The sequence below is a fragment of the Pseudonaja textilis genome, chromosome 3 (assembly GCF_049901715.1).
Source record: "Pseudonaja textilis isolate UNSWEBS1 chromosome 3, rPseTex1.2, whole genome shotgun sequence".
NCBI lineage: Eukaryota > Metazoa > Chordata > Lepidosauria > Squamata > Elapidae > Pseudonaja > Pseudonaja textilis.
In genome coordinates this window covers 34372302-34386889 of record NC_141992.1, presented here as the reverse complement: position 1 = coordinate 34386889, position 14588 = coordinate 34372302, and the positions used below count along the sequence as shown (strand labels likewise).

The 14588-nt window shown below is 39.1% G+C and overlaps 1 protein-coding gene across 3 annotated transcripts in view; it reads left to right on the top strand.

The window, feature by feature from the left end:
• Positions 1 to 2420: 2420 nt before the first annotated feature.
• MMP24 (matrix metallopeptidase 24) overlaps positions 2421 to 14588 on the top strand; it is a 39552-nt gene continuing 27384 nt past the window's right edge. For 2 of the 3 annotated variants that reach the window (XM_087929236.1, XM_026697725.2), the window contains exon 1: positions 2421 to 2576. In XM_087929236.1, coding sequence (XP_087785362.1) covers positions 2421 to 2576 — 156 coding nt within the window. The remainder of the gene's footprint in view (positions 2577 to 14588) is intronic. The other variant, XM_026697726.2, reaches the window with a different exon arrangement.

Here is a 14588-nt window from a genome sequence, read left to right as displayed (position 1 = left end):
TATTGATTGAGGAAGGAAAGGAATTTCCATGCTATAAATTAATGTTCCAAAAAAGGAAGAGAGCTGGAGCTTTGTCCATTGAAGACTATAGATACTATCAATTTGGAAATCTGACGTTCTTGGAATTTCATTTTGCCAGGATTTGTATTATTAACACTGACTCCATTGATTGTGCCCAAGTGTAGTTTTCTTCATGGCTACATACTGTATCCTCGGTCACCTTAGTACTAATATTTCACAGAAGTAATATATTAGGAAGAAATGTCTGCAAGGTAAGCGCGATAAGATGACATTAAAATGTACTAAAAGTAAACAGTATTATTTTAAAACTATCTTAAAACAACCTGCATGTTTAAAGTAAAATACATTTAAGTTTTAAAAATAATGTAAAATTACACCCGATATCTATCTCAACATTCACGCTGGCACATTCCTCATTTTTTTTCTAAATACAAAGTTCAGCAAAATATTCTAAAGACCTATGGAAATAGCAGCTTATGCAGCAGCTTCAAATAGATTTCCCCCTAGAATACTACTTCATTATTTGTAGAGACATCGTGACATTTTCATGTCCAAAATTAAATAGAATCTTATAGAAAAATGTTGAGCATAATTTTACATACCAATTCCACTCCCAATACATAAATTTTTTAAAAATGGACTGGGATCCTTTTATGTGCAGTTGTTGTCTTTATATATTTATAGGGAAGGGGGCAATAATTTTAAGAAAAAATCCTTTGGATTATTTATAAAAATGCTTATGAATTTACTTTATTGAGTCTCCTTAAAAATCTTTATAACATTTAAGGTGATATCACAGGCATTTGATATATCCATGATAAAACTATTCTCTTGTATTTAAACTGTTAAAAACAAGTCATATGATACATTATCAGTTGATTTCTATTTTTCAGTGATTAAGTAACAAATGAAGTGGATTTTATTCCATGAAAACGTATACTGTTATACATATACAGTATTTAGAGTGCAATAATATGGTGTCAGCCTTTGTAGTTTTAAGTTAGAGCATAAGAATATCTGCATTTACAACTTCAACATTTTATGCTTGAATAAATGAGTTATGAATACCTATCACTACACAGAGCTAAATATTCTCTTTTTATTTATTCAATTTATTTATTTCAATTTATTCAATATGCTGGGTATATATTGAGGAAGATATTTACAAAAAAAAGTGTGTTTTTAAACCTGGAGCAAGAAACATCAATAACTTGCATTAATACTGATGACACTACTGATAGGTGAAAATGGAAATGAAGTTCTAGTAAGGAAAGTGGAGTACAGTGAACAAATGTTAACTTTATGATAACCTTAATGATTAAGGTTAACTATCAAGAAGACCAAGCTAATGACAACAGGACTTGACAGTACAACCTTAGAACAACCTTGGAATTGACACTAAAGATACTGAAAGTGGTTGATAGCTTCTGCCTTTAGGATTGACTCAACAATAAAAGTAATATGCTGCAAACTGGCACTTTGTATAGTCATAATGGAAAATATTACTCAAATGTATTATGCAACCATCATATTCCCTGTGATACTCTATGAAGGGGAAAGTTAAATTTGAAGAAGATAGTTGTGGCAACAACACAAAGCGATGTTCTTCCTTCCAAGAACAAAGACACTGTTTTAGCCTTTTCACAATTAGCCAAGGTTGGCTAGGGGCTCCTACTTGCTGTATGCATAATAAAAAAGCAAATATCTTCACAATTGGCTATGCCATCTCAGAGGAATAAAATAATGTTTTGACTTAATTTTAGCTTCTCATTTCTTAGAACCAAAAGGGGCAAATCTTTATGATTAAACTTATTTCAATGCCTCCACTATCATGATTGTCATAATTTCTTAACAACACCAAAGTCCTGAAAATGGATTTTCAGGCTGAGGCTGAAGCCCTAGGTAGGTGGGCTTGATAGGAAACCAAACAGCATTCAGCACCCTTCTGTTGAGGATATTTGCATAGGTCTGAGCTGATGTTTTGAGTTTGCCTATACAACTCACCAGATTGCAAGTTGAAGGACAAGTTTTTAATTAATTCAAAAACTGCGAATTGCCACCCGTACTCACCAACAACTTCTAAACGGTTTCCTGCCCATCGCAATCCGCAGATCCAAGCTAAGTTTTCACCGACTCAAATCAGCCGCTTCTGTTGCTAACGCGTTTTGCTGTTCTTGCCGAAATCTGCCATGCGCCCATTTAGGCTTTTCCCGTAGTTTCTAGCTTAGCATCCTCTCTTTCGCCACCCCAACCCCTCCCGCCCCTTAAAGACTTTTTTTTGTTATTACCTCAAAGAACTGAGCGGGGTTGAGTTGCATCGCATCCTTATCCCACCTCTCCGGCCGAAGCGCATGCGCGGTCGGCCAGGCCCTGCTCTCCCTGCCTGAGCGGGTGCAGGGATGGGCCCCGCTATGGAGCGGAGGCAGCGAAGATGCTGCGGAGCCTCAGCCTGGGGGTGCCGTCGCCTGCTGCCCTTTCTCAGCGCCCTGCTCTGCGCTTATGGAGACACTAGCGTCGGTCCGGTAGGGACGGGGAGCAGCGAGTTGGCAGCTATGGTGGGTGCTGTGAGGGACAAATAAGAGGAGCCCGGAGAGGCTTTCCATTGCGGGTGGGGGGGGGGAGCGCAGCCGGGCGTCGCCTCCCCACCCCAAGTGGTCGCTGCCTGACCCGCGCAAGATGCTCACCAAGCTGGGCTGTAGACAAGGCAGGTTGAGTCATCCCTAGTGATGGGCGATGGAGCCATCCATACCAATTAGCCTTCTCCTGTCTGGTTATCAGGGAGGGGTTGGTGAAGATGTTCCCCCTTTCTCTGACAGCGTGGACCTTTCCTTACCTAAATGGAGGGTGGGAGGCAGATCATAGTGCCCCAGTGCTTCGGTGGCTGCGGCTGCGGCTGTGGCTGTCTTCCTATTTCTCTCTCTGTTATAAGGAGGAAGGAGAGCCTGGGGGAGAAACAAGGACAGGGAATATTTGGTTGGGTGCCGCTGTCCTGAATGGCTTGGAGGACTTTACACAGAGGCAGTGATGCAAAACAGTGGAGGGCTGAGTGACTTCCCCTCAGTAGGAAAGAAGTGATAATACTGCAGGTCAAGGGAAAACTCAGGTAATTGAAGCTCAGGGATTCAGGGAAAGTAAAGGCGAATGATTTCATGGACATATGTACCAGACAAATGGGCTGTACTTGGTGAGGTGGGGTGGGGTAGTAGTTCCACTGGACTGAAAACATTTCCTATACACCCTTAAGGATATGCTTCCAGTTTTCTACAGATTGACCTGCCAATCTATCACTGTATCTGCATGTTACTGAATGAGTTAGGATTTGCTTTGTGATAAGCAGTAGAAAAAACACAAAAAGGAAGTCTAGTTATGTCTTAGATAGATTGGGTTTTTTTTGTTGGTTTGTTTGTTTGGTAAATATTGATGATGTGCTGATCTTAGTGTGTACTGATATTTCGGAGCTTTTCTGTGAGCTTTGATGGCATTGTGTGAGACTGCTTCCAGTGGCATCAGCTCAGACGGACAAAAACCATGATGAAAATGCTGAAAATATTGAAGATATGCAGTGAGAATAATGTAATTTAGTTACTCAAGGTGGCAAGCATGCATAATGCTGCCTCCCCTCTCCTGTTTTTTTCTACAACAACCCTGTGATGTGGGTTGTGCTAAGAAAGAGCACAATTTAGCTTTCATGCATAAGAACTCAGAGTTTCTTGGTTTCTTGGACAGTGCCTTTATCACTACACCAACCTGGCTATTAAGAAATAAAGGAAGAGTTACTAAACACCATTTGTATCACTTGGAAGTATACATTAATAGCACAGCTTTTTAGTATTTTGGAGAGTATGAAGAAGTGTGCAATTTTGTTTCTATTCTTGACATTCTTGAATATACTTGCATATACTAATTTTAAGGTGGTATAAATTAATGATGGATCCCATAAGTAATAGGAAAAGGTAAACAAAATCAATTTTTTGATTTTATTTGTATCCCGCCCTTATTATTTTTACTAGTAACTCAAGGCAGCGAAGATATCCAACACACCTTCCTCCTCCTATTTTCCCCACAACAACCACCATATGAGGTTGGTTGGGCTGAAAGACAGTGACTGGCTCAAAGTCATCCAGCTGGCTTTCATGGCTTTCACAGGACTTGAACTCATGGTCTCCTGCTTTCTAGCCTAGTGACTTAACTACTGTTTCCTTTGGCTCTCCTAATAAACTAAGGTGATATAACAAGTTGGTGGCTGGGCCACTTAACCTATTCTTCTTGTGCCATATCCATCATCAGAAATTGGCGGTCATGTTGGCGACCTTATTACTAACCTATATATAATTCTTAATGCATGACTGCATTCGTACAACTGAATCTTCCAGTGGAAGCTGATTGGAAACTGCCGACCTGCGGGCTGGATGCATCATGCTCAGGCCATAGCTGCCCCAGCTCCGCAAAGGGGAAAACCATTGTGACAGCTTGAAACTAAAGAAACTTTCTAAAACAGTTTGAAATAAATATTTGGCAGGAGAAAGGATCTGCTGCTCAAAAAAGGTAATTTTTGGTAGACATGCCAAGAAATCATTTGGATCACATCTTTTATATTAAATAACAAAAAGACATTCTTCTGTTAACCTCATACATACAAAAATAAATCTAAACGGTCTGGATATTTGATATGAAAAACTATCAAATGAGGAAGAAAGAAAATATATATAAATAAATGCTATATTTTGACCAAAAACTATAGTGGTTATACTCTAAGAATTCTTTTCAGGTAGCTGGCAGGACACATTTGAGTGATGCTCTTATACACCCCTCAACATTTTAGACATTTGCTACTTGAACTCTAGAAGTAGCTAATCTTTCTTTAATGCGAGACTTAGATAATTTACTAACATAATTTGATAGTATATTGCGGAAGTTTTCTCTGGAACATAATTTAAAGATGGCAATATTTGGATGGATTCGCTCTGGATTACTGAATCCTAGTTTGTAGAACCTTTCTCTACTATTCATCTCTGCCACTTAGTCTGCTAGATCTACTCAACATTCAGGTGTAGTCGCGTCTCCTATTGTATTAGAGATATATAATGTCATAGGCTTTTAAGAAAAGCATCAATAATGGAACCAATAGAAATGAGAAGTGAGTGCATTGCCTAGGGAACAATACTCAGAAGAATTTTATAAGTGGGATTGTGAGAAGAATTGGTGAATGGTATTGTTAGAAGAATCATTAAACTGAAACATTAGTTGAATTCATATATAATGCTAAACCAGAATTTTTAAAATTAAGGTTTGTTGAACAAGGTATAATTGATGCACTCACATAATGTAAAGCCATTGTGGTTAAGTTCACACATCTTGCTAATCTGAAAGCAAAGAATTAGGAGTAAATTAAGCCTTTAAATTAGTCAATAATAGCTTGATATAATAACAGCTATCTAACTGCAACAGGGTGCAATAAGTAGTTGCCTTCACTAGAAAGAACATGAGACTATCACTAAGTTGAGTGTATTCTGCAGGATCCAATCTGGGTTGGTCATCGGGACCAGAGGTTTAGTCTTCCAAACTTTCAGACTTGTGCTGGAGCCCATCCTCAGGGAAATTCTGATGAGCTCAAGAATGAGTCTGAAAGCTCAGAAGACTAAACCTCTGGCGACTGACCCAGATTGGATCCTGCAACATTATCCTGAGACATGTATATTCACCTTCATTCGTGAGTGTATTCTTTCCACAACTTTAAATTGGATGGAGAAGAATCCATGTAAATTGACATCTTTTCTTGCTTCTAGAAATCTTCAGGTATTGGAAATGTTACGTTCTAATACATCAAAATACATTTTCTAGAGGGTAGCTGACTTTGGAACACTTTCTCACAGGAAGTTCAACTAGGACCAACTTTGCAAATCTTTTCACACTTGGTCAAGGCATTTTTATTTATCAAGGCACTTTAAGCCTCCATCTTCATCATATTTTGATAATATTACTACATTTATCTGTAGTAATAGTTGCATGAAATACTTTTAGCAATTAGTAGGCCATGCAGCTCTTCAGAGTCAGTATCCAAACGGTACCTTGGAGTTGGGAACACAAACATAACTCTTGACTGTGACACTTGAAAGCTTCTGGGTCATTTCCTGGGATTCCATAGTGGTTTTAAGGTGCTGCCAACAAGTGCTGCATTTGCATTCCCTCAAGCTCTGAACCACTTTGGGGAGATTGAATAGGAAGTAGTGTAGAGCCCTAGCAATCAGCCTTTGGTGCTGTTTTTGTATTCATTTGTTAAGTAGAGATGTATTTCTTGTAGATTGAAGCAACAGATCAAAGAACATACATTGTAATTGTTTGTCTACATTAAAATTAAATAGCATGCATCCAGATTCTCCAGTTGGCAGACAACCTTTGAAATGCCCTAGAAGCAATTGTTTAATACTATAATCAATATTTCCTTCTAAAGTAATATACCAGGAGATATAATGCTAGAGAAGTAATTGATTAGTTGCAATGGACAATTATTTTTTTACTATTTTGAGTAAGATCTGCTATTTTTTCTATTGATAATCTGACTAAAATGGATTATATATAAAAATATTTAAAAAACAGAATGTAAAAGGCACAAAACAAATGTTACATGCATATATCTTGTTATTGTAGAAAACCTTTATTTTTACTTTAGGCCATAATACATTCTGTAAACATTTATTGGAATGGAGCAGTGCATTTTACATTTCTGTTCACAATTGTTATTTTGAAAAGTGTATATTTTTACTACAGTATCTATGAAGCCACTGTTATCAAATCACCTATAAAATTAGTTCTGTTCAATAGAAAGTTGCATCACAATCCTTCCCGCACAGCAACTGGGAATTTGAACTAATATAATTTTTGGAGAATTTGATAATTATTTTCAATTACATATCTGTCTGCGATGCTAGCCGAATATCCTATTTCATGGTATTATGCTGGCACAGCAGTCAATATATTCCAAAGAGACTTGTCTGCTGATGCAGCAAATATTAGGACTGGCTTGTTAGTCATTGAGGCATACAATCGAAAATGCACTGTGCCCAGAGTTTACATTATAGTTTAATTATTTTAATAGCTATAAAACTGAAATGGTTGCAGACCAGTAGAGTATGTCCTGTTCAATCTGCTGCTCAACTAGTGCTTTGAGGAAAAAGAAGTCGGGGAAAGCATTTATACATTACAGGTTGAAGAAGGTAAGCTTCCACTTGGGAACTGCTTATGATAATTTTTATATTTTGGTTTTAACCCATACCTGACTATGACAGAGGAAATCTCTGCATCTGATTTCACCTCCTTTAGATAGAAGACTTTTATTCTCTTGATCTTGTGCTGTATAAATGGTAATTATGATGGTACAGTTTATGAAAAATCTTTAGATGACTAGAATGATGAATGTGAAGGGCCTTGCTTTAGACATCAGAATTGCTGCTTATACTTTGTAATTGACAATTGCTTTGTTTTTAGAGAGCTATTTAAGATCTATCCATAGTCTTCTGAGGATTTTAAATTTTTGACCTTTAAATACCAAACCCATAACATAAATAGATTTCCAAATTTGCTTTTGTTTCAAAAAATATTTGCAATCTAGTTAAGTTGGGGAAGGTTACTGTTGTTCAAAAATAAACACCAAACTCCTTTAGGCACACAAACCAAGATATTAGCTTATAGTTATTCTTATAAAGTCTAATAAAACCATACAAATATAATCATCCATGTATGAATTTATAGTTAATGCATAAGATTTACTGTATTATTTCTAACTTTGATCAAGATTTTAACCAAATTACTACTGTACTTCATAATTATTCTAAGATATTTATTCAAAGAAATAAATAAATGATGGCAGTTCTTATTTTAATGATGAAAAATGGGAAGCATATTTCTAATTACACTGTTATGATTTCTTTGCAATCATCTATAGCTTTACAATAGTTTGGGGTATTTTTTAGAGCCTTCAAGTCATTATTGATTGCCTGCAATAGTCCCTGCAATTTTCTTGACCAGATTTTTTTGAAAGTGGGTTGCTGTTGCTTCTCCCTAGGGCTAGAGTGACTGGCCCAAGGTCACTCACCTGACTTTGTGCCTAGGTGTGACTAGAATCCCCAGTCTCTTTAACCTTATAAAGCAAACACATAAATGAAACCAAAGGGAAATGGACACATTGTTTTTTATTTTATTTTATTTATTTATTTTTGTCAATTGCTTATAAGATAATAGGTATCATTGTCTCATGTATAACTATCCTGTTGCTATTTTTGTCCCTATAGGACAGATCCAACAATTGTTGCTGAATAAATGTTTCTTCTTTATTGGTTGGTCTCCTCTACAGATGGTCTCCTCTACAGACAGTAATTGGGACTGGAATTTCCATTGCTTAGCAATGCAGTCATAAAGAGCAATGTCACGTGATCCCAGCAATCCCTGTTAGTGTTGTTAAGCAAGGATCGCAGATCCTTAAGCAGGTCCCAGTAGCTTGATAGCAGGCAAGTAAATGGCTACTGCTGGACCGGGGATGGTGCATAGGTAATAGCTTAAGCATGGCAGGGCTGGAGGTGGCTATTGCCAGGAAGAGAAGGGTGTGGGGCTAGCCATTGAGGTGAAGCAAAGTGCCACATAAGTGCAGCTGGACTTGGGTGTAGCTGCTGCTGGGCAGTGGAGGTGTGTGGATAGCCAGGAGGAACAGTGTGACCATGGCAGGACCAAATGCAAGCAACTTTTGGGAGCAATTTGAAGCCTCCTGCTGCTTTCCCCATTGGTTTTGCTTATAGGAAGCCAACAGGGAAGGTCACAAATGGCACTCGCATGGCTGCAACTTTTGTAAGTATGAGCTGGTTGCCAAGCTCCCAAAACACAATCACATGATCACAGGAGTGCTGGGACTGCCAGAACTTTGAGGACCAGCCATTAAGTATCACTTGTTCAGTGTTGTGGTCATATGAAAATAAATCTTCAGTGGAGCCCAATCCAATGTATGCAAAAATGCAGCAAATCATGCCATCATTAAGAAAATCTGGCTTCACTGACTTTGTTGGAAGCAGGGGTGGGATTCAGCCAGTACAGACCAGTTTGGGTGAATTGGTAGTTCTGGTGATAAGTTGGCCCTGCCCACATGCCCCTGCACTGGGACACCAAAAACCCCAGGGGTCTTAAAATTTTATCCAGCCTCCTCAAATGCTGTTGCCTTCCAGCCTCAGCAATTTATGGTGTGGTTGGGATTTGTCTAGTAGAGCTGCCTGAGGAGGCTTCTGTTTCCTCTTTGGCTTCTTGATTTTTCTGCCTCTGTCTCCCTTCCCTTTTAAGGGAATGCTTCCTTGTTTGTTTCTTCACTCTCAGCCATTCCTCTTGTGACACTACAATATGCTGTTGTTGCTGCTGTTGGTATTGGAATTCCATTCATGTGTCATCAGGCTAGCAGTCCAGTGACTGTTGTAATCAGACTTTGTCTAAGGAACAGGCTTTCTTTTGGGCACTGATTTCCCTGTAAACGTATGGAAAAAGATTTTCTTTGTTTTATTGGGAATAGATTTGCTTTGTAAGCTTGGAGCATTGGTGTTTTTTTTGCACCCAAAAGGCTTGTGTTTACAGTCCCAGGGGAACATCCTAATTCAGATCTTGCTCTGATCTCTATCCTGGCTTCCCTTTTCTTCTTTCTTTTTTGTTTATCCCCTGATTTCCCCTGATATATGTTCTTTTCTTGGCCAACCCTTGGATTTTGATGTCCCTGGATTTTAGATATTGCTTTTGAAGTTCCACTCTTCCAGTCTATTCTTTGCTTTGGATTGAGGGCATGGTCAAGTATTTTGTCAGTTGAAATAAGCATTGCTTTTGTCCCTGTCCTTGGATTCCCTGATTATTCTTTATCCTTTACCCTGTTTAGCCATGTGATACAGTTTCTGGTGTCTTTGTTTATCCTCATGGTGACTATCTTCACCCTGTGATGTACTACCAGTATATGTACAAGTTAGATCTAATTGCTGCTGCCTTTCCACCCCAGCTTTGTGCTGTTGAAGCTGTGACCCTTTTAATAGACAAATTCTCTGAACTTCTTAAGGCAGGGGTCCCCAACCACCAGGCCCCGGACCGGTACCGGTCCGTGGATCATTTTGTACCGGGCTGCAAAGAATGAATAATCGTGATTAAAATATATATTAAAATGGCGGCTTTCTTCGCCTTCGGTGAATGCTGCTGGGATCAGGGATCAAGAACACAAAGGAAAGAAGGGGAGGGAGGAAGCCATAGTTTCAGATCAGCCCCCTGGTTGCCGCCAGGCCCCCGAAGTGCCTGCCGGCCCTCTAGCACCCAAAGCCTGTCCTGCTCTCCGGCTCAGTGGCTTCCGTTTCCTCCTGCCTCGTTCCTCTCTCAGTCGCTCTCTCGCTCCTCCACCAGCCCAGAAAGAAACTACTTCAAAGAAGCCGGCAGAGTGGCTTTTCCCAGCTCCTCCGAAGTGCCCCTTCACCCCGACACAGCCGCCCACGGTTCAATCCAGTGCTCCATTCTGCCTGCCTGCCTGCCTTCGTTTCTGGTTGTTTTGAAGCAGCTTCGGCTGAGAAAAAGAGGTTATATAGTTATTAAAGGGAGGGAGACACCCGAGGGACGAGGCTGAGGAAGGCAGGGCCGAGAGGCGGGGCTTCTCAGCCATCCTGCAGGGACTTGTCCTGAGCCGCAGAGACAGCTGTGGGCCGCCGCCGCCCAGCGCTCAGTTTTGATGGCACTCCTCAGCCAGGTGCAGTTCCTGAATCTGCAGCTGAAACCCTCCCTTTTAAATGTCCCAATAGAAGAGAATATCTGTCACTCAGGGTTGCAATGAGGAGGCCTTGGCGCTCCCTCAACTTGGTGGTTTGCTGGTGGACGTTTTATTACCTGACTAGGTAACAACATCAGATGTTACCTAGTCAGGTAATGAAACATCTGCAAGCAAACCACCAAACTCGGACTCCACCGCCCCCACCCGGTCCTTGAAAAAGTGTTTCTGCATGAAACTGGTCCCTGGTACAAAAACAGTTGGGGACCACTGTCTTAAGGGATCTGCCTAACCATATATGCTTACCCCTGTGATGGTAGGCTTCTGTCTTATCACCTACGCTTGCCTTTGACTCCCCAAACAGCTGAGCCAATTGGAAATAGCACTCTTAAACTCTCCCATTGTTACTGTTGTCAGTTTTTCCTCCCAAGATCCCACCTTCCATTTACATCCTTGACTTTCAGCTATTCATTTTGTAACTATACGAAGTTATAATAGCATTAAAAGAAAGTGAATTATGGCCTTTTTTCAGTTTGACAGCTGTCGCATCCTGTGGCCATATGATCAAAATTCGGACATTTGGCAACTGACATGTACTTTTGATGGTTACATCATAATGGTCCCTGGGGTCAGGTGCTCACCTTTTGTGACCTTCAGAAAAGGAAAGTCAGAAGCCAGATGCACTTAACAATTAATTGTTAAATGTTATTAATTTAACTGCATTGATTCATTTAACAACTGTTGGCAAGTAAAGTCTTAAAATGGGGCAAACTCACTTAACATCTTGCTTAGCAATAGAAATTTGGGCTGAACTGTGGTCATAAGTTGAGGACTACCTGTACCCTATCTCCTGCTGAAAGTTTTTCCACTCATGGTTGTTTTTTATTGCTTATGAACTTCTTTCTCACCCTGATATTCAGTAAAACCCCACTGGAAGTGCTGATTTTTAATTTTATACTTCTGTCACTACTTGCCATACTCCCCCTGAGAAACAGGGTGCTGGATATGTGGGTATGTTCTCCTTTTGAATGTGTTAAATTAAGTTCTCTGCTTCCCTTTGTTTCTGCTCAAGTTGGTGAGTTACGTGCTGTGACTTAAGCTTGTCTTTTAACCTCTAGTTCCTCTATTAATATTTATACAGACAGCTGTTATTGTTTTGAAACTATATCACTATGGCCATCTTTGCCAAAACCATGGGTTTCTCACATCCTCTGGTTCTTTGATTCAGAGTGCTGATTTGTTTCCATTTTACTTAAGCCATTCTTCCCGCTGCTGCTGCTGATAGTATTAAAATGAAGGGCCATTCTCAGTGCCAATGAACTTGCTGATTCTTGTGTTAAATATACTGGTCTCCTGTGGTTTGTATACAGAGTACTTTCCTACTTCTTTTTTTATCTTTGCTGTCTGCTCAAAAACCCGACCTAGCTTGGTAGAACTAGATGCAAACAGCATATTTTCCTAGCCCTCCAGGCTCCAGATGGTCTCCTAGCCTAGGGGTGTCAGTGGTGGCCCACGGCCTGGATGCGTCACACACAGGCCACACCCAGCCCAGCTCCGTGAAGGCAAAAACATGGTGGTACATCAATGTGACGCAAGTTTGACATCCGTATAAGATGATCCCTCACATTGGTCTACCTTTCCATTTAAGCTTAGGCAAAACATACGTTTTCTTAATGTAATGTAGTAGTGTTGTTACAATACTGGCAAAAGGATTTCAGTTTGATTTGTAATTGATGGTGCTTATGAGTTAAAAATTTCTGGCTTTTTGCAACAAATTAATGGTGGATTGACTACAAATAACTAAAGTGGACTGATGCTCTTTTCTTTGCTCTAATATTCATGGACAGTTTTTAGATATTCTTATAATTGTACCTACGTTTATCTGTAAAAGTTTGATCTTCTAGGTAATCACCTCACTATTACCTTATCTGCCTCTATAGGAAGATATAAAACTATCTCGGGGGATATAGGAGGAATTGGTATCCGTGATGAACTACATTATCAATGTTCATGAACTACATTAATTAAGATTCAATGTATGATGCTATTTGTTCATTCTTTAAGACATATGAATTTCTGTTAATATTCAGTGACAAAAAAATCAGAAAATCCAAAAGGAGGTAGATATATTTTTCATAGAAATTTACTGTACTATACATACAACATTTCTCCCCTGAAATATTCTTGAATTTATTACTTAAACAATGACTGAAATATTTTGCTTAAAATTGGATTACTTAGTCTTAATTCCAGGATCATTTAGAACACAAGAATATAAAATCTTCAGTTGTGCTTATTAATGAGTTAATTATTCCATTATTGTCAGTTATTTAGGGAATTTGTATTATTTATTGAACAGGTCAGATTTGATGGGCAGAGCAAGAGAATTTATATCTTTTCCCTAGCTCCAGCTAAGAATTTTTTTTATAATTGAAAGGACTTCATTTGCTGTCACCTCTGTAATCTCATCTTAAGTATATCTTTTTTTTTTCTTAGCACGTAATCATGGATGTTAGAGACAATTGCCAAAAAACAGTTATTCTTGATAAAACCATGACTGTTGTGATCTCCCAAGTCAGTTCTTGTTTTTTATTCTTGTGGCTCAAAATGAGGCTAAAGAAGCCACAACGTGAAGCAAGATAGCTCTTCTCTAGATTTTTTTTTTAATCTCAGTCCTTCACTATTGTTGAAAACTTTGAGTTGTAAAAATGACTAGAGTTTGAAGTATTTGCATTTCTTTGCTGCTATTCTTTGCTGGGTATCTGGAGTTTACATGCAGATCTGGTAACCAGTATACCAAAGAATTATTTTTGAAGTTACGTATGCATCACCAAATTTGGTTAAATCTATATGGGTTATTTTGTTTTGTTGTTGTTGTTGTTGTTATACAATCTAGTAAGGGTCATTTGGAGTGTCTATGAGTGTATTATCACATGGTGTTATGGTGTAGCTTAAAATGTTATTTTCAAATCTAAGTAAAAATAGTGCAATATCCCTTGACATGTGATTAGTCAGGACAGATTTTCTCCTTCCATGAGTGCACCTGCTTGCTACCAAGTAGCAGGTAAGGAAGTATATAAGCAGGTCATTGATAAAATCCCTTTATGTTCTATCAACCTCTTATTTTACACTACTTTACTGAGAAATATGTTGAATTTATTTAAGTTGTAGTCCTTCTCAATACTTGACAGATCTGCAACCAATCCAACACCAGGATTTGCAGCTACTGTATATTTTATGCTGGTGATGCTTTTTATGGAATACTTAGGTAATGATATCAATTAATTAAAATTGCTAAGTTCTCACACCAGGTTTGATGCAGTCAAAATGGCATCATTCATGTATAAGTAGAAGGTATTATCAAGCTTGAGAAATCCCCAAGATTTTCAGAACCATAAAAGAGTGGGGAATGAGATGGAGAAAATTTGAATCGGTTGAAAGGTTTCAGAATCTTCCCAGTGAGGAATAGGATGTGATCAATGGTCATGGCATACTATTGGCATTGCTGATGCATAGGAAATTGTTAAGTTTGGGAAATGAGAGGCTGAACCAGGGCATGGATGCAACAAATACTTTATTAGAATAATAAAGGACTGAACGTGCTTGCCAAGCCTGGAACTGGCTCGCAGCGATCAGCAACTGGTTGGACCCCGCAGCCTGTTTTTATAGCTGGCTGCTGGAGAGAACCAACCAATGAGCGAGGGGGCAGCCGCCCCCGCAGCGCGAACAGACCTGAGTGGGAACTCCTTAGAGTTCCAGGGACATAACAGAAATAATATAAATTTGGGAGGAATAGAATGGGCTG